At 35.9% G+C, this 20907-nt stretch overlaps 1 protein-coding gene across 1 annotated transcript in view; it reads left to right on the top strand.

Moving 5' to 3' along the window:
* The window catches only part of LOC131033138 (protein ABC transporter 1, mitochondrial), a 200741-nt gene that overhangs the window by 65505 nt on the left and 114329 nt on the right, over positions 1 to 20907 (top strand). Inside the window, exons 4-5 of the mRNA XM_057964270.2 lie at positions 15176 to 15334; positions 18355 to 18514. Of these exons, the coding sequence (XP_057820253.2) occupies positions 15176 to 15334; positions 18355 to 18514 (319 nt within the window). The remainder of the gene's footprint in view (positions 1 to 15175; positions 15335 to 18354; positions 18515 to 20907) is intronic.

Here is a 20907-nt window from a genome sequence, read left to right as displayed (position 1 = left end):
TAAAACAAGAGAGTAGTCTAAGATGAAGGCTTCAAGTGTAGGGATTCGTGATCAAGGTCAAGAGCAGTCATGATGAAGGATTCTAACTTTGAAAGCTGAGACGTATCATGAAGAAGGACAGGTGAAGATGATCATAGTGAATAAGGTGATGTAATTTGGGAATATCTACCACCATCATCTCATTCATCACAGGCTTGGAAATGTTGAGTATGAGGAGATATTGCCTGAATCACCAACTCTTCTTTGCGATGATCTACAACATGAGCAAGTTGAGGTGGCACCTAGTCATTTTCAACCCAATCACCTCATTCAAAGTCAAGGCATCCAAATTCAATGGACTTGACTCATCCAACGAGAAGGATAACTACCACATGTGGAGGGACAAAGTTCGATGTACCTGTTGTCATTTTATGACACCCTTGGTCCATCAGTGAGAGCCGATCAGAGATATGTTCCATGGACCAGCGCTGCCCCAGTTGATCAAGGAGAAAAGCAATGGCATTATGAAGTGTTGTCTTGTAAGAAGGAAGTTCCTAAGTCTTCCCAACTTCGGTGACCCAGGTCTCTGAAGTTACTCTGGAACCCCCAGGTTCCCAATCTCCTTGTTCTTCAACCCCGGAACTCCGGAACCCCCAGGTTCCCAAGTTCCTTGTTCTTCAACCCCGGAACTCTGGAACCCCCAGGTTCCCAAGTATCTTGTTCTTCAACCCCGGAACTCTGGAACCCCCAGGTTCCCAGGTTCCTTGTTCTTCAACCCCGGAAACCCCAGGTTCCCAAGTTCCCAAGTTCCTTGTTCTTCTACCCCGGAACTCCGGAACCCCTAGGTTCCCAAGTTCCTTGTTCTTCAACCCCGAAACTCCGGAACCCCTAGGTTCCCAAGTCCCTTGTTCTTCTAGCCCGGAACTCTTGAACCCCTAGGTTCTCAAGTACCTTGTTCTTCAACCCCAGAACTTGGGAACCCCCAGGTTCCCAAGTTCCTTGTTCTTCAAGCCTGGAACTCCGGAACGCCTAGGTTCCCGAGTTCCTTGTTCTTCAACTAAGGTGACCCAGGTCCCCGAAGTTCCCCAACTACAGTGACCCAGGTCCTTGAAGTTCCCCAACTACGGTGACCCAGGTCTCTGTAGTCTTCCAAACTTGCTTCTGGCTTGCAACACTTCCGGATGGCGTGATCGATACTCAAGGCTTTAAATGCTCCGACAGTTTTGGTGACTTATGCACTTTTTTTGTGAAGTCACAGGGGTGCATTTAATGTTTTTGGCAAGATTTCCATCAAGGGAGGTACGGGGCCATGCTTGGTGACTTATGTCGTGCTTGACTTTAGAAGGTTAGTCAATCCACCTTCTCAGGATTGCCCTTTGTGGGTATGGCTAGGTTGCTTGCATGTACAAGTCAAGTGCATGCACTTCCTTGCACCTCCAGACTGACATGCAGGGGTCATGATCACCCTTGTAACCATTTTTTCTATATAAAGGCTGCTAAGCCTCATTGTAGAGGGTTCTCTCCCTGTTGGCTTGAGCTATTCTATGCTCTCCCACTTCTCTTGTATTTATCTTGCATTTATGCAACTATAAGTTTGGCCATTGGCCTTATAATTAATTGAAAATCACCATTCTTGCCTTCTTTCAACCTATGTATGCTGTGTATGTTTTCTTACCTTCATTATAGGTGTATGTCTTGTGGCTTTTCTCTCCATATATGCTGTGTTAACTTGTTTTCTGAGTGTGATTTGTGGGAATCCTTCTCCCCTCTTGACACTTAGCGAATTCTAACTTCCATGCATGCATTGGAGTCACTCATGCAACTGAATTTTGTGCATCTCTTGGGTGTTTCAGTTAATTCTTTGTGTCATCTTGGTGGGGAGAGGAACATCTCTTCTTGGTGCATCACCTCCTTCTATTTCCAGCATTCTCTCTTCCCTTTACCTCTGCAAGTTGTTTAGGTAGGCTTAGAAATTAGTTTTAAAGTGTTGAGTTGGCTCAACACCTGCACCTAATTGAAGAAGGAAGCCGGCCTTCTCCGGAGATTCAATCCCTTGTGCAAGGTCCCACACTTCGGGGTTGTTTTCATGTTTCACAAGGTTGTTGAGTTGATAGCTTAGCAAGGGTGCAAGCTTTTGTGATAACAGTACCTAACCGCATCATTCATTGGTCAACATTCAAAGAAGGACGTGTATCCTAAAAAATGTAATTTTATCATTGGTCAAGCATTAAATGTTATGTAATGGGTGTAACAAACCCCAATTCAGGTTTCTATCTTTCAATCTTGGCCATTGATTTGGATTTAATCTTGGCCATGTATTTGTAGTAAAAGCACTATACAAGGCTTGCTCTCCTCATTTGTAAAGGCTAATAGTTGATCAATAGACATTAGATAGTAGATAGCTAGAGTAGAGTAGGAGGAGAAGGCAAAAATTGTTCCCAAATGTGTAAATAAACATCCTTTTCATTGAATTCATGGTGGATAGTGGTGTTTCTTCTACATATTGCATGGTTTCTCATGTTAGATGAAGTTCATTGATTGTGATGGAGTAATGTGTGGATGTTGATAATTCCTTAGTTCATACTGTTTGTGGCTAGATGATTTTCAATTATAGTGCATAGTTAGCCTAAACATCAAGATGTGCTAAGGTGAATTGTGGATGAGTATATTTAAGTTACACTAGTGCATTGGGTATTTGGATGAACGTTCATGATATGAAAACCTTTCATTCCCCTTGGAAGATTGCATCGGTTTGGTGATGTTCCAGTTCCAGACGTTCAAGGAAGGCATTCAAAGTTCTTGAGATCCAATTCAAGTATGAAAGACTTAAAGAATGACATAATCGTCAACAAGGAAAGATATTCCTAGAAGGCGAATTCCCAAACAAGTACATGGAAGGAAGAAAATGATCAAGGAAAGATAATTTTTGCAAAGTTAATCAAAGTTAGAATCTTGATCACAAAATGATGCAAGATGGAATATTCCTCGTGATGAGTCAGTGGGCCCACATGGCGTCCAACATGTTGAGGTGGCACCCCATCACCTTCTTTGGCCAATCAAATGTCTCCCAACTGTCATGACCAAATTCATTGCATTGGCCACCAAGGAAAGGGATAGTGGGTGCCCTATTTTGGGGAATGAGCTATTAAATACTTGATGGAGTGGCGGTTCATTTAAGACATAGTGGTCGCATTCTTGGAATGATGGGTCATTTAATGCAAAGTGGGCGTGATGCCTTATTTAATACTTGAACCACTACTTGGCACCACAAAGGGTTCATTTTTGGACAAACCCTAATTAGGGTTTTGCATCTTGTAATCTTGGCCTTTTATTTCAAATCAATCTTGGCCATTCATTTGTGGGAGGATCTCTATAAAAGGCCTCACCTTCTTAATTGTAATTCATTAGATAGGTAGCTCATTAGAAGTAGAGAGCTCTTGCTCCTTAGAGTAGAAGTAGAATAGGAGAAGATATTGTTGTAAGACTAGGAGAAATAATATTTGATTTCATCGAAGATATGGTGGATTCATGTATATTCAACTTGTTGCATGGTGTTCTTCCAATTTCTGAATTGTTAGATGATGTACTTTGGTTTTAATGGAGAATGCGATGGTGTTTGATGAATTTCCATGGCTCATACTTTTGGCTTCTTATTGATTATACGTTGTAGTGTAAAGTTTGCTTGAGCCTTTTATATGGATGCTTAACTTGAATCAATGAATATGCATTGTTCGTTATGATGGTGTTCATTGTGATATGAAATTTTTTTGCATAACCCTTGGAAGATTGCACTAGTTCTTGTGGAGTTGTAGTTAATCTTGGTGAAGCAGAACTTGGTTTATTTGGAATTCATCCATTAGAGCACTATCCATTGACATCATTGTCCTTAGGAGTAGAGTAGATTCTCTAACCCTTTCCCCTTTAATTTTAGTTCATTTCAGTTGTGTCTGTTTGAAGAAGAAGCATCGCAAGATTGCAATATTCGGTGAAGAAGTTCCAGCCATCACTGTAGAAGAAGTGAAGAACAATTCAAACGTAAGCCCCTTTGTGTTACCAACATATCACAACGACCATTGAGCTTATCCATGTGTTAGGACTTGACAAAGAAGAACCTTGGAGTCACCTATATGATCTTTCACAATCTTAGCCTACACAGGATTTTGCTTAAGAGAGGATAAGATACCTTGGTATTTTATTCTGCGTTGGTGTGGTCATAAAACACCCGTCAACACTTACAAGAAAACAATAGAGGTGATGCATTTGAGCAACATGGGAGAGGTGAAAGTGGTCATTAAGGCCTTGATATGTGTGGTGACATTTGAACTGTTGGTGTTTATTGGCTCAAAGGAGGTAGGGATTATCAATGTTGATAAATGGCTTACTTTTATAATGGTTATGGTTGTGTATGTTTTATGGTTTAATCCCATATCGGTGTTCGACATGTAATGAGCTATGTTTTTTTTGTTGTCTTGATGGGTCTATTCACTATTGTTATAAAGGCGAAATTTTTAGAGAAGATGGTGGTCTTGCCGTGCAGCCTCTTTTTTATTCAGTTGCAATCATGGGTGGTTCAGTTTGTCATGTTTTTTTGGGCAGTTTTGTATGACCTTGGGAGGTGATGAGATAAGGTGAATATGGTTGTAAGTCTTGTGGAAATTTTTTATACAAAGTTGGTCTTTCGTATTGTATACTCATTTGATTAGTTTAATGCGAGTGGGCCCTACCCACAATATGCTGATATAAAAACAAACCAAAAATTGGACACATGGTTTTATAGGGAATCAATACAATTATAGGCCTCCCTTTGGTATTTGTGTCAATGTAATGTTTTCTAGGAAAAAATTTCTCTTTATGTATTGGGTGTATATGAATTGAAATATCCCCTGCTGTTATAGGACTAAAAATGCAAGGGATATCGTCAAACACTTAGCTGACAGCCTGCTGTTCCAAGTCTCAGTCTGTATAACTTGCGTCTTATGCGGTTTCTAGACTGCAGTATAACTTGCGTGTTATGCTGTTTTGACTGTTGCAAGTTTTCAGACTTGTGTTTGGAAGCATAAACCACAAAGAATAATCAAAGGATGACTACCAATCAACACTATAAACCTCTAGGGTGATGGTGCAAGTTGTATTTGTGTTTACCAATGCAATAATAAAAGATTAAGTGCAAGAATCACACACCTACAGCTGGCTGTAATTTAAGCAAACAGTTAGCATGAACCTTGAGACAAAGTACAAATGAGAAACACCTTATTACTCCTTTATTCATGAGGCAATACGTTCATTACAATTCTCTAAACATGTATCCAAAGTCCTAGCAACCAATCACTGAATGCTCAGAAATTCTGAATACACATGGCAGCCATGGAGGTCTGCATTCAACAAGAAATTACAAGGAGAATGATGGCCAAAGGAACCTGATATAAACGCCTTGCCTTGTGATTGAAGAAGCAATCAATATCCAAACTTGGGTGCCTACACATATGCCCAATCGAAGTATTTTTTCAGAATCGCCCCTGCTGCTGATATAAGGTCTGATAACTGTCAATTACCAGCATCAAATTCCTCCTTTCCACTCCTAAAAAGATCGCTGCCTTATCCCAATCAGATCACCATTACTCAATGTAATGTCCCCTAATGAAATCCTCTTATATTCTATCCTAGAATCACAATTTTAGTACATAGAGAGAACAACAGAGGGACATTTATGTCAAATGAAGTTTGGTCTGGAACCTACGCTGTCATTATGTTATATTACATTATCAATGATACTGTCAGCATTATATTATATTAAGATCATTATATACCATATTACACTTATATTATATTAATAGTATTATATTATATTATTCTTATTATTAATATTACCATTGTCTAAAACTCTAAACATTAATCTATCTATAAACTATAAAGGCAGACAGATCTGACATGTGTCAGATCTGGTCTGGCATTATATAAAATTAAACATGACTCCTACGTATTGCAGACTATATTAACATTATTATTGAATTCTGCCTACAGAAATTATCAGGCTTCATATATTAGGCATACGTATTAAGCACATCCCCTATGCATACTACTGAGAATAAGGATGTTACCGCCTGCAACTTAATAACAGTCCTAATTTGAGTTGATCGATGCTGACTACTAATATCTCCTATCTTCCCGTCCTCTCCCCTTGAGAAGGAATGTGATCAGCCTTAAATAGGCCATAATAGGATGTGTGGTGAGGAGTTGTAATGTCCCCTATTAGGTTTAGACCTGTTTAACCATAATTAATCTATTTCTATACGGTTATGACCTAAACTAACTTAAGTAGGAGACAAATCTATCTTAACATGAATGAAATCAGTGTCATTCCACAGTTCAATCAGTAATTCAAATTACCATTTCCATATATTTCTATATATATTTATATTTATTTTCAGATAGTATTATAATATATATTTTACTATAGAGCAGTTCTTATAAAATATTATAATAATTATAATCATTATATTATTTTCTATAATTATATTACTATTTAGTTCTTTCTGATTATACAATTTAATATTGTTATTGGTCTAATCAAACCATATATATATATATATATATTCCCTACAATATCACTTATTAACAATGCCATTTTCTAATCATTAGTCTATCTGGTAGGTGCAAGGGTCGACAGATCTGACGTGCGTCAGATCTGGTCTGCTATTGTATATGGGGTAAGTATGACTGCCTTACGTATTATAGAGTATATTAACATTACTATTAAATCCTTTATAAAAATATTATAGGTTGTATATATATTAAGCACATCCCTGTGCATACCACCAAGAACAAAGATGTTTACTGCCTGATTGGGCCTTTGCGGCCGAATGCTCAAATGATCCAAATTGGATATATTTACAATCCCAGGTTGCCAATATCTATATTCCATCTGATGATTACCCATAATATATATATTCAATTCCCCTTCGATGGAATGAATTCTCCCTTTATATATACTTGCATTCTGCTTTTTCGTTGAGAGTTGTAACCCTTCATTAATGGGTCGTGTTTTTCCAATTATGAACTAATTATGTCTCTTAACATGTGATCAGTGTCTTGATCATTATAATTACTGATAATTAGTTAAAACGTTCCTCTTAATTAAGATATCCATTAGTTTGTAGTTGACTATCGAATTGATATTGATTAAAAGCGCTCAGGTTAAATGCTTGATTATTATTGAATTGATGTATACGAGTTGCTGTTGCATCCCATCGAATACACAGATGTGCTGCCTGTAACTTATAATTAATAAATACTACTCTACCGCTACCTTAAAAAGTATGAAATATCATTGTTTATACAATAATATTAGTTTATTCTATTTGAATATTTCAAGAAAATATTAATTAATAATAATATTTAATAGCTTCAAATCTTCATACATTAATAAATAATATATTAATTAATAATAATAATTGTTTTGTTTAGATTATATATAACGATTTAAGGAGGGGACATGACAGGAGGTGTCTTTCCTTATAACCCTTGCTAATAATTATTTATGATTAACATTTTCTTACGATCTTATCAATGATTGGTTATTTGTTAATGGAGTTTGTTTATCCTCCTTAGGACAGCGATTATTTTAAATTTGATGAAAATGACTAATCACCCCAATAGACAGCTTCTTCTTAAATCGATCTCTTGGATACTAGAGGAACGGACATGCTTATTAAATCAATACTTAAGTGTTTGTTGATGGCTCTTTTTGAGATGTTAATTAATTAATATAATCTAATGTTACTTAATAAAAATAGAATAATAATAATACTATTGATGTATGATATAAATATGTAATATTTCTTTATAATATTTTCAAATATAATATTAATTTATTTTAGTAAATATTTCAAGAATATTAATTAAATAATAATATTTAATAAATAAATAAGTGTTTAATGATTTCAAGTAATCATTTGTTGATATTTATTATATTAATTAATAATAATTACTTCATTTAAGATATATATAATGATCGAGGGGACATGACACTCAATGGCAAGTTTGATGCCAAGATGAAAGTCTAGGAGCAAAATCAATGGTATGAGAGGTCTGATGCAACTTGTCTTCAGATCTGTCTTGGCCACCAAATCCCTCTTATTTCTCCTTCCAAATGCAACTGAGTGAATTGCCTAAGGTCCACAATGATATCGCTGTCATCCAATGTGTGTTGTGATGCTTAAATGATGAAATAGGAACAAAATTGTGGGTTTGGAGGAGGAAACCTGATTTTGTCTCAGACCTACAATTTCGATCAGCAAACTCTTAATTTCCACCTCTAATTGTTTCTCAATAAGATCGCCTGCCTTCTCCAATGAAAATTGTTACACTAAGGGCAACCAATTTGATAATCTGAAAATACCATGAATTCCAACCACCATGAAAATGCAACAAAACTCATTATGCACAATATGGAAGATTGAGTTATCTCCCACTCTTAGCTGCAACCCCTGAGAAGATCTTTCACTCCCTCAGTTATGCTTTTCAATGGGAGTTTTTGTTGATTTTCTTACAATACTAGGAACACAAGAAGATGACCATGCACAGTAACCATAGGGTGTGCTCGATTAACCACAGGCAATGATTCACATTATTGTTGCCCTCCCAACCATAGACGATATACTGTTATTGTCTCCCCCGAGCACGCAAATTATATCTCCAATATATATATATCCAATATGAACAGTGCATACAACACGATAGTGCTGTAGATAATATCGGGTCTTTACAAATCCGCAGTGCAAAGGCCAACACCACTGTAGCTTCCTTGTCCGCAACATGCATCCACCGTATTCACAAATCCGTATGTTGCAGGATCACTGAACAAGCCCATGTTCATTGAGTAGTTGTCGGAGAAGGTGAAAACCTGAGCAGAAGATACACGATGCTGAAGATAATATTGATATGCTTATGTGTCTTGCTGTAGTGAAGACCCGATCTGCATGTATGTCTTTTGATCTGTGTATATATCGCTCTGCCCTTCTTATTTGATAATCTTTCACATCAATCGATTGTATGTCGAATGCAAGAGGAAAGGATCCTCCTTATACATGACATGAAGACTCTTCATGAAGAGTTGGCTTCTTCCAAGATTATCGTGTTTCCTCCAAAGCATCGTGGCCAGCCCTTCATCAAGGGTGACGGACGGGTTAAGCAAGAGGCTCAACTCATCCAAAGGTGGCGGGGAAGAACACTAACCACATTTTGTTAACCGCTTAACAAATATTAATGTATAAGACGCCAAAAATGTCTATGGTTGACAAGCCAAATAGACATTTAGATTGCATGGGTCAATGTGAAGGAGTTCGACCACAGCTACAACATTAACACTCCCTCTTAGCTAGGGAGGAATCCTTCTCATCCTTACATCACTCCATAGTGATGATTTACCACAATAGCTATATGTGAGAGAAAGATATCACCTCACTGTGATATCAAGAGTTATGGCATATCCACAGAAATCATGTCACATGATATCCACCATAAATCTTTTAATGTAATATCCACCATTATGGCTTATCCATAGATATTACTACATGGCATGTCCACGGATTTCACGTCACATGAAATCCACCATGAATATCTCTTTATGTAATATCCACCATTATGGCTTATCCATAGATATTACTACATGGCATGTCCATGGATTTCATGTCACATGAAATCCACCATGAATATCTCTTTATGTAATATCCACCATTATGGCTTGTCCACGGATATCACGTCTCATGATATCCACCATTATGGCATATTCAAGGATATTACTTCATGGCATGTCCACGTATATTACGTCACATAATATCCACCATGAATATCTCTTTATGTAACATCCACCATCATGTCTTATACATGGATATCACGTCTCATGATATCCACCATTATGGTATATCCATAGATATTACTTCTAGAGATATAAACCACTATGACATATCCATAGATATCAAGTCCCATGATATCCATCATAATGGTATGATCGATCAATACCATAAGATTGTCACCTTACGATAATGATCAGATGTACAAGTGTTCACTATTGAGAGATCGTCACCTCACAATAATGTTCACAGGGGCTCATCAAGCACTGAACCAATGTTGTCATGGAGTCACACACATGACACTAATCATGAACCATATCAGATTAATAAGATTTCATAATAAGAGTTTACACTTTAAACATTTTAGAGAATACATTAGTACTATTTAAAACAGATCAATGTTGTTGAGACTCAATCTCAGCTAGGGCTACATTTTCTACCATGCCAAGCTTACCTCGAAAGTACACAAACTTTATTCTGGAGAGAGGCTTGGTAAGAATGTTTGTCGTTTGCTCATCAGTACTAATGTATCTTAACTGAATAGCATTCCTTTCCACCACGTCTCTAACATAGTGATACTTGATCTTCACATGCTTCATTCTGTCATGACACATAGGATTGACAAAAGGCTTTCACACAACTTTGGTTATCACAATGAATAATTGTGGGCTCCAATGATTTACAAACAATCCTGCAAGGAGCTTCTAAGGCCACACTGCGAGCTGCCACACATGCTGCAACACAATGAATCTATCTTGGTTCACACATGAACTGACTAAGAGAACTCACTACAAAGCAGATATATGGTCTGGTGTTGACCAAATACATCAATGATCTAATCAACTGACAATATAGAGTAATCTATTAGATCTGAATTGGAAGCTGACTCGCTCAACTTCTCTAGAATTATATCCATCAGCGTAGACATGGACTTACAGTCCATCATGCCAAATCTCTTCAGGATGTCTATAGTGTACTTCCCCTAACTCAAGAAGATCTCATGCGGTCTTTTGCCAAACTTTCAGTCCAGGAAGTAGTACATAAGGCCAAGATCCTTCATCTCAAATTTAGAGGCTAACTCCCTCTGACACTGAATGATGAGCTTCTCTGCCACAGTGAGAAATAAGTCATCAACATAAAGGACCAAAATCAATGCCTCACCATTAACAACCTTTATGTAAGGTTGGAGTTTGCATCACTATTGGTGAATCCCAAGTTCACCAAGTATCCATCTATCCAGGAATATCACGACCTAAGTAACGGCATAAAACCTTCTAGCCTACACACATGGGACTCCATACATGAATCATAGAGTCCTCTGACTACTGATCAATAGAGAAACCATCTTGACATGGTCCACTCCCTCTGAACAAATATAACCAAGATCCTCGAAAGTCAATTGAAGCAAAACCTCTAGCTGCTTCCTCTGTCACAGAAGCATACCCTTAGAAGTTCACTCCCTCTTACTAGGGGAGCCCTCTTGTCTCGACTTTTCTTTGTAATCCTCGATGTTGCCATTACCTGTACAGATGCCTTAGCAACATTCCTAATGTATTGTTCTTCTTTCTCTGCAAGACCCATCCTCGAGGGCCAAAGAAAAGAACAAGAGCAACTTTTATAGTACATATAGGAATAGTGATAAGAGGCTGACTAAAAGCAAATAAAAGTAATACTCAAGAGATAATAACCAAGAAAAATACTTATCTCATTATCCAAGCTCCATCTGGCTTTGGATAAACTTGTTATGCAAGTAGTATAACAGCAGTCAAGCCTTAACTACTAAGGTCTTCAAGTGTCCCCTGCAATCACACATGCACTTGCACATACACTTGTAATAATCTACTGTTAAACATAGCTCAAAAATTGATAATGATAAATTAGATGTCTTAAATTGTATGCAATCATAGCTAAGGGCTACAAAACTCAACATTACACATGGGCAGTTCTAGTTTCATGAACATGAAGGCAACCATTAGTCCAATACATACAATAGACAAATAACATGAGCATAAGCAATGCACCATATACTATCAAATAAATGTGGTAGTAGGGAGAAGACTTATCTGATCATTTGGTCCTTTCATCCAATGAAGGTCCTGATCTCATATTTCAGTTGTCATAGATAGATACAAATCTGCAGAGTTTCCAAGGCTAAAGATAGACATGTCACTTCTATGAAGAGAATCATCAAAGTCTAGTTGGAAGGAAGTGGCCCGAACTTCCTTCTCATTATTCTTGGCATTGTCCTCAATTATAACCTGTAACCAAGAATCTAAAATGATCTCTATCCCTTTGTCACATCTTTTCACTTTAAGCTCAAGTTCCTCCTCAAGATAGAGGTGATGCACTAACTGTGGCAATGGCTCTTCAGGAACCTGCTCTGATACCATGTTGATTTTCTTACAATACTAGGAACACAAGAAGATGACCATGCACAGTAACCATAGGGTGTGCTCGATTAACCACAGGCAATGATTCACATTATTGTTGCCCTCCCAACCATAGACGATATACTGTTATCGTCTCCCCCGAGCATGTAAATTATATCTCCAATATATATATATCCAATATGAACAGTGCATACAACATGATAGTGCTGTAGATAATATCGGGTCTTTACAAATCCGCAGTGCAAAGGCCAACACCATTGTAGCTTCCTTGTCCGCAACATGCATCCGCCGTATTCACAAATCCGTATGCTGCAGGATCACTGAACAAGCCCATGTTCATTGAGTAGTTGTCGGAGAAGGTGAAAACCTGAGCAGAAGATACACGATGCTGAAGATAATATTGATATGCTTATGTGTCTTGCTGTAGTGAAGACCCGATCTGCATGTATGTCTTTTGATCTGTGTATATATCGCTCTGCCCTTCTTATTTGATAATCTTTCACATCAATCAATTGTATGTCGAATGCAAGAGGAAAGGATCCTCCTTATACCTGACATGAAGACTCTTCATGAAGAGTTGGCTTCTTCCAAGATCATCGTGTTTCCTCCAAAGCATCGTGGCCGACCCTTCATCAAGGGTGACAGACGGGTTAAGCAAGAGGCACAACTCATCCAAAGGTGGCGGGAAAGAATACTAACCACATTTTGTTAACCGCTTAACAAATATTAATGTATAAGACGCCAAAAATGTCTATGGTCGACAAGCCAAATAGACATTTAGATTGCACGGGTCGATGTGAAGGGTTCGACCATAGCTACAACATTAACAGTTTTCGTTCCCAAAGACAAAGATCTGCAGAAACCCCTTGGCTCCACAAAACCCAATCAAAACAAATATCAATTCCTGGCTGCCTTGAAGCTCAACTAGATCTCCCTTTATACTTTTTTTTCAGCTCATCTCTAGAAACTTCTAGAAATAATATTAAAATAATATTATTTCACTTAAGTGACTTTATGATATAATTTTTAATTAAGTCACTTTATTAAATTAATTAAATATAAAGTTGTCTTTTAATTTTTAATTTATTTGATAACTTTATAAATAATTAACTTAATATTATTAATTAAAATAATTAATTAAGCTATCCATGAAAAATAATAATAATTTGGACAACTTAACTAATCAAATTAATTAATTAATTCCTCTCCAAAAAATGGGACATTACATGAATTCTCCCGCTTTCGAAGTATAGTTTTTGGATTTGAAGTATTCTTTGTTTTGAAGTTATCAAGAGACATTTACTAGTATAGATGTGTGCATAGGGATTACTGATTTTCCAGGAACTATAAATATAGTATTGCATGGACAAAATCATACATAAAACAAAATAATATAGGTAGTGGATTTAGTGGTATTTGGATGTGTCCCCTTGGGGTTGGTTTTAGCGACTTTCAGCTATAGGTGGTATGATAAAATGAAATGTTATGTTTTTCTTTTTCATTTCTTGTTTGTGTTTTAGGGGCAAGGTTGGGGTGTTTGTTACATTAGTAGGAGAATGAGGATATGGATAAGGAAATAAGAACTCAGTTGATCTGAAATCAGAATTTGAATGAGGATGTAATTCATTAATCTACAGTGTATGAATTTTCTGTTTTGCTAGTTGGATTTTTATGGTGGGGGCAGGGAGAGAGTATAAGAAAGTAAGGCATGTGAAAACAACTTCCTATGCTAATCTTGAAGGGAGTGATGTATAAAAAACTTAAAAGCTGATCCAAACTTAGTACTAAAGGTAGAGAATGCAATCTTAAATAGATAAACAATTATACTACAACTTAGCAATTTATGTAAATTTTTTTAGTGGGGGGATGGGGGAGAGTGCAAGAAAGCAAGGTACGTGAAATCAACTTCCTACGCTAATCTTGAAGGGAGTGATTATAGAAAACATAAAAGATGATCCAAAATTAGTACAGAAAGTAGAAAAATACAATCTTAAGCAAATAAATAATTATACCATAACAGTGATTTACATGGGGAAAACCATTTTCGGGAGAAAAACTATAGACTCCAAAACTTGTACAGTGTGTTATCAAATCTGAAAGAAGATTATAATACGTTTGCAATGCAAAGTTTTACAGGAGTATTTGACTAGCAATAAACTTGGAAGAATTTCGGCAACATTCCAACAACACTTACGTACCTGCAAATTCTCATATGAAATCTGCTAGTTTATAGACAAAAGAAGAAGCTAGGAAACCATAAATGGTTTTCAAAATCAAATTTTACAAAATGCCCAGAAGATGGTGCCACTCAACTTGTTGTGTCATATAATCTCAAAATAGGCACCATATGACAAATAATAAAGCATGTCATAGCTGGTCATGATTTCTAAGTAACCCCTCCTATTCTTAGCTCTTACACATCAGAAGATACTGTCATAACTTGTCATAGAATCCCACTAAAGAGAGGCACTTCAAATCTGCTATATTTAACCACCTTATGGTGACTTACAATTTGTTAAAGTACCGACACATGGCATTATATGACTTACTCAAATTCCAATGCCTCATTTCAGGTGAAGCATAAATAATAGTTAAAATACAATATTAAATGTCATATAATTAATGGGAAAATGTCATATTGTAAAATAATTAAATTGGGTCCTTGCAAAGGTGGAGACACTTTAATTCCCAACAAAGAGATTCTATGGGGAAGCAAGGACAGCTTAGATTACTCGTGCTGTTATACTTTCAATACTCTTGACTTGTCTTGTCTATTCTTTGACTCTGAGCTTTATTGTATGTCAATAATTGTAGAAATTTCATTTTCCCCAAAAGATATTGAGTGGAACATCAATCAGACAAAAATATTAGTACCTGAAGATCACAAATTAGGTTGCTAATTACATCCTTTCATGCTGTTTTTCATACATCTGAAATTGTTGTATATAATGACAGGTTCACAAAGCAGTTACAAAAGATGGCATTGATGTTGCTGTGAAGATACAGTATCCTGGTGTTGCAAACAGTATAGATAGTGATATTGAAAATGTTAGACGGCTTTTGGATTACACTAATCTCATTCCAAAGGGGCTTTTCCTTGACCAAGCTATGAAGGTATGATTGCTGTAAGGTAGAAAGCCAGCCCATACTGTTTGATGAAGGGATGCCGAATTATGGCTTTTCAGTTCTCTTGCACTTCTGTTTCCTTGTCTTAAAAGGAAATTGTTTTCTGAGTAATTTTGTGCTCAAAATGTTTGTTGATATCCATCTTTTCGGTGGTGATGATAGGCTCCTATCTGTTGTCACCATCACTTGAATTTTCCTGTCAATTTCAATGAGCATCTGTGAACTTAAAGCTGGTGGCTCTTTCTTTGATCATGTTAAATATGCTAAGGAACCAATTATTAGTTTATAGATATTGGATTCCGTATAAAAACAAAACTCTATAGGAATGTGTTTTTTAATTGGTTCAGATTCATGGTGTGCGCCATTCAATGCTGATTTCATAACATATTATTCATCTCAAGCCCAGCCCAAGAGAGTACTATTTAGGTTGAACCTGATTTAATCAATAAAATTTACAATGATTGAAAAGTCAAAGAGAGAAATTTTATAGATCATATAGTGTTTTTGAGATATAAAACTATTGTCAGCAAAAGAGTGATTGATTCCTGCTTGATATCATTTCAGGAACCTCCATATTGGTAACAAATCTAAAACTGACAAGGGTCAATTTAGCTTCTGCACTTGCAAATTAGTCTTTCCTACCAGACATTTATGAGCCATTTGCACTATAACTTGACATTCAAATAATTTCTGGAGAAACTCAGGAAAACTATGAGAAGAAACTAATACAAAACTGTTAAAAGAAACAAAGTAGGTTGCTTTCCCTGCCATTGGACTGGCTGTCATCCTCAGCATCTGCAGAGTGGACTATCTCGACAGTTTGTTCTAGGAATCACTCAGAGGAGTGAGAATCAAGGTAAGGCATTCTCAATTTAAAGCTGATTATTCTCAAATGTGTGCCTTTCACTAATTAGAAATTCCTCATAAAAAATATTGGTTTCATTCTGGCAGAAGTATTCCTTTCAAATTTTCTTGATAAAACTATTGAGGGAAAATATTTAAATCTTATTTTCTCCTATTGCCAAAAGATCAATAACAATTGCCATGGATTGTTCTTTTAGGTGTCAATGCCAAAGACCAACTCAACCAAGCTGTGTTTGACTTGGCTGTTATAAGTTTAAAAAAGCTTCCCAGGCAGGATAGTCATTTATCTTGAATAAGCTGGATATCTGAGTATCTGAATATCTTCCTGTGACTTCTGATCATCTAGACTACATTTGGTTTTGTTCATTGAAGGACCTAATTGTCTGTAGAATCTCTAGAGTGCTTGTGATAAGCATACTGCTTTGTGTATCTTTCCCTTTTTTGCCTTGTCATTTGAGGACTTGATATCTTGTCTGGTCATTCCTCTTGAAGTGATAGGCCTTAATCTGATGATCTATGGCTCTGCATTTAAAGAAAACATAAATAAGTTGTTAAGGAAAAGATACCTGCATTTATTTACTTCTTTTCATGGCTTTAGTTTTCTCGTGTATTTAAAAAAAAATGATTTGATGTAGTAACATTTAACACATTACTGACATAACAAAATGAAAAAGGAAAAGGAAATGCCTAAGTTCTAAAATCTGAAATACTGGAGGAAAAAGGAAAGATGAATTGAATTTTAACTTTCCTTTCACTTCCTTGTACACTACCATTTCTTGAAATTTATTAGTTTCCAGCTATTTCATATATATACCTACTCGAGTACCCCAACCATTCCTGTTTAGAGAAACTGTCTTTCTCGTGGTTTCCAAGTACCCATCATTGATATTCTGCCACATTGATTTTGGTGAAACTACAATTGACTACATCCCCAGCAACAGAAAAAAAAGGAGCTGATATAAATTTGTAGTATTGGTTGGAGTCGGTCTATTGTATCTATGCGAGAGAGTGTGCCTTCCAAAAACGGGTTGCCTTAATAGAGAGTTTCCATTCTGATACAGCCGTTTTTGTCTTCATTTATCCCATTAAGTGTATTTACTATTTTCTATTTTCACAATGTTGGGTTGCTTATGTTGAGGTGGTTTCAAGTATGTTGGGTTGCTTATTTTTGAGACGGTTTCAAGTGCTTTTTTCTCCTTGATCTTGCTTCCAATTTTCAACTTTTCAGCTTGATGACAAATATGACTTATTTAGGTTTGTTTGTAATAATTTGATTTTTTCCTGTAAAGCTATATAACAAATAATATGTGGGAAGTATGGAATAGGTGGATATAGTAAAAACAAATGTAGTACTCCTAATATTATCATTATGATTCGAGGAAGAATCTTTACCTTTTGTTTATGTTGCTTATGACTCCATCATGTATTTGTCATCCTAATGATTGGTGCATTTAGGTTGAAGTCTCTATGCCCAATTCTTAATGACCTATGTTTTGTGAAGGAAGCACAGCTTGCATATTCTTAGGTATTTCCCAAGTTGGAAGCTGATATGTTCAGTGGGATAGGCTTCTAATTGAATACTTCAACATTCGTTCCCATAATCTCTCTTCTACCAAATGCAAGTACTCGTATTCCTCTTTGGTCAAAGCAGTTTATAGGTTATTGCAGAATTGGATGAACTAAAAATTTAAACTGAAAACTGGTTATTTTCTCCTGCATTTTTACTGTACTAAAACTGAAAATATTTTACGTTTCATGATTGAAGTTATTAGAACCTTGGTGGAAGCCTTAAAATAACTTTTTTCCATGCAATGATCACTTGTGGATTCAAACTATATTTTGGTAGCTATTACATTCTCTTTCTTGATGAAGCTTATCAGTTTTGATTTTGATCTCAGACTATCTATTTTTTGTTCAACTCAGATTATCTTGTGCCTTAGCATCATATAATTAAAAGAATTTTTAGATTACTTATTGATACATTTAGTAAAACCTTTTGATCAGAGGCGTGAGCATATTGTACCAAAAAATGTTTAATGAATTAAGGAATATTATGTCTATAATGAATGTATGAAACATATTCATGATGCAACATTTGTATCCTGTAGAAAAATACAGACAAAGATTAATTGACTGGGTTGTAGGTGGCAAAATCAGAACTTGCCAGGGAGTGTGACTATGAGTTGGAAGCGGCAAACCAAAAGCGCTTTCGTGAATTGATGTCTGGAATAGATGGCTTTTATGTTCCTTTTGTCATAGATGAGATTTCCAGTAAGAGAGTTTTATCAACAGAGCTTGTTCAAGGTATTGACATATAATGCCATAAAACATTTATTTTTTGCAATTGTAAAGCTGTACAATTTAGGTTTTTGACGGTTTTCTATGTAAATATGATGGCCTCTACTTATGCATATGAGGAAAACCTTAATCAACCATGTTCTTCTAGGCAATACAGTTAACTTAGTGAATTTAGTAAGTGTAATTTAATTATATTTGGCAGACCTTTCTCAAATTTTTAAAATATTATTGCGTTTTCCTTTGTTGAACACTTCTGATCCAATGAAACAATTCTTTATCATATTTAGCGATTTTCGTGGGATTACATTTTAAAAGACAACTAACTATTGGGCACCTAACTTTCCATTTGCAAGAGTAGTGTGATATTCAGGGACAACTTTTTCTTTTCAAAAAACTATGAAGTTCTGCTTTAGAGTTTGTAATCTTCAGAGTTATTAAGCTGTGCCTTTAATGCTTTCTTAATAATAGAATATATGTTTGTGATGGTCATAATGGTAATTATCATAGTCTCAATGTTACACATCTAATTTGATCCTTCCATCTATCTGTTTGTATGCAGGTATCAATCTATCTATATTATCAGTCTATCTATCCATCTTATCGATCTTATTTATATGCCTATCAATCTACCTTATCTCTCTATATGTAAGAGAGGAAGCATCTTATATTACATAATTATGATGGATGCCTATTAAGAAAGCTTCTTTACCCTCAATGGCATTTCTTTAAGTGAACATGCAAAGGATAGAGCATCTATTCTTGATTTATTGCACAAATATTCTTTTTCTTTTTTGATGTTGCAGTAAAACACACATATATTAGAAACTAAAATTCTCTATCTCATAGCTACAAACTTGCTTTTCAAATGTGTGTGGCTTCAAGTTTAGAGGGGCTGACCTCATCTTTGAGATATGTTAATTGCAGCTTGTTATTTCCCCCCAGCATCATCTCCTTTTGTCTATCAATACATCTTATCTATCTTATTTATATATCTGACTATTGATCTATCTTAGCCATAGTTTGCAAACCTGGACTCAGAGAGCACTTGGCAAGCCAAAAATTTCCAACTCGGAAAAACTAAACTTTAAGAAGTACTTAAATTGTTTTAAACATATTTTTTGCAAAATTCAATTACAAAATGCAGTCCAGAAAACCATGAGGAAATGTTTTCTATTAGATTTGATTCTTGAATACAAATGAATTACAAAATTGCATCATGTTGTGGAGATAGATATAAAAGCTAATTGATAACTATAATGAATTTATGATGATGGTCTTTGAAAATCATCATTATAAATTGCATATCTAGGCAAGTAAAAAACTACAGGTTTTTAACAATTTCCTCTTTGTTCGTTCTAGTGAAAAAAACTGATGGTAGAAGGTTTAGTCAGCACATTCAGTTGTGGCTCCTTTCTTGGCATAGAAGATTCTGCTTGTTGCTCCACCTTGTTGCTAGATGGCAATAATGCCTTTGCCATATCATGTCATCCAATAGCAATCCAATCTCCTCTGCTTATGCTACAGCCACATCCTCCATAGCTTGCCTATTGAAATCAGCAATCTCATCCTCTATAAACATGGAGGGCTCATTGTCGTGCATGGTCTAGTCACCATAGGGATCGATCTCATTCAAATACATAGATTGCTCTAATTTGTCCTCAACCTTTCTTGTGTGAAGCTAAAGGGTGTATTTCACAAAAAAAGCGTTAGTGAGGTGTTCTTGAGTCAACTTATTATGCGTCTTCATGTGAATGGCATCAAGCAAACTCTAGTTTAAAGTAAAATTGAAGTTTGAAGCTACCTTGACAATCTTTAAAGCTATCTTGGAAAAGATATCATCAAAAGTTCTTTTTGCAGTCCTCTTTCCATCAACATTCTTTGAATATGTTCAGTCTAGCCATTGTTGAATTGACAACATCTACTTCAAGGGAGTCAATAAACTAGAAATAATTTGCAATGGTTGGCAATTGTTGCAAACCTCGTGGCACTCAATTGCACAAGCTCTTTCCCGTTGGTGTGATCTCTCATTAAGTTAAGAACCCACAGGTGATTATAATTATATTTTGTTATATTTCTCACATCTTCTACAATCTGTTTCACCCAATCAATTTTGCCTAACACAAGGGGTCCAAAAGTGTATTGGATACCTCTTGAAATAATGTTGTACCCACCACGTATGTTGTTGCATTGTCAATAACAACTTGCACAACATTTTGTATGCCCACCTCTAAACAATCTTCTCCAACATCAGGCTCAAAGTTTCTGTTTGAACAGTTCTTTCCATTTGTCCACCAATTTGAAAGAATTGTGCATCCAAACCTTTTCTATTGTTTCTTTTGATCTTCCACAATTTATTTTGCATTTAAAATAGCATCTTGGATCAACATGCCTCTAAATTT

The sequence above is a fragment of the Cryptomeria japonica genome, chromosome 4 (genome assembly GCF_030272615.1).
Source record: "Cryptomeria japonica chromosome 4, Sugi_1.0, whole genome shotgun sequence".
Lineage (NCBI taxonomy): Eukaryota > Viridiplantae > Streptophyta > Pinopsida > Cupressales > Cupressaceae > Cryptomeria > Cryptomeria japonica.
The sequence above is the reverse complement of the archived record's forward strand: the minus strand, read 5'-3'. Positions and strand labels throughout refer to the sequence as shown.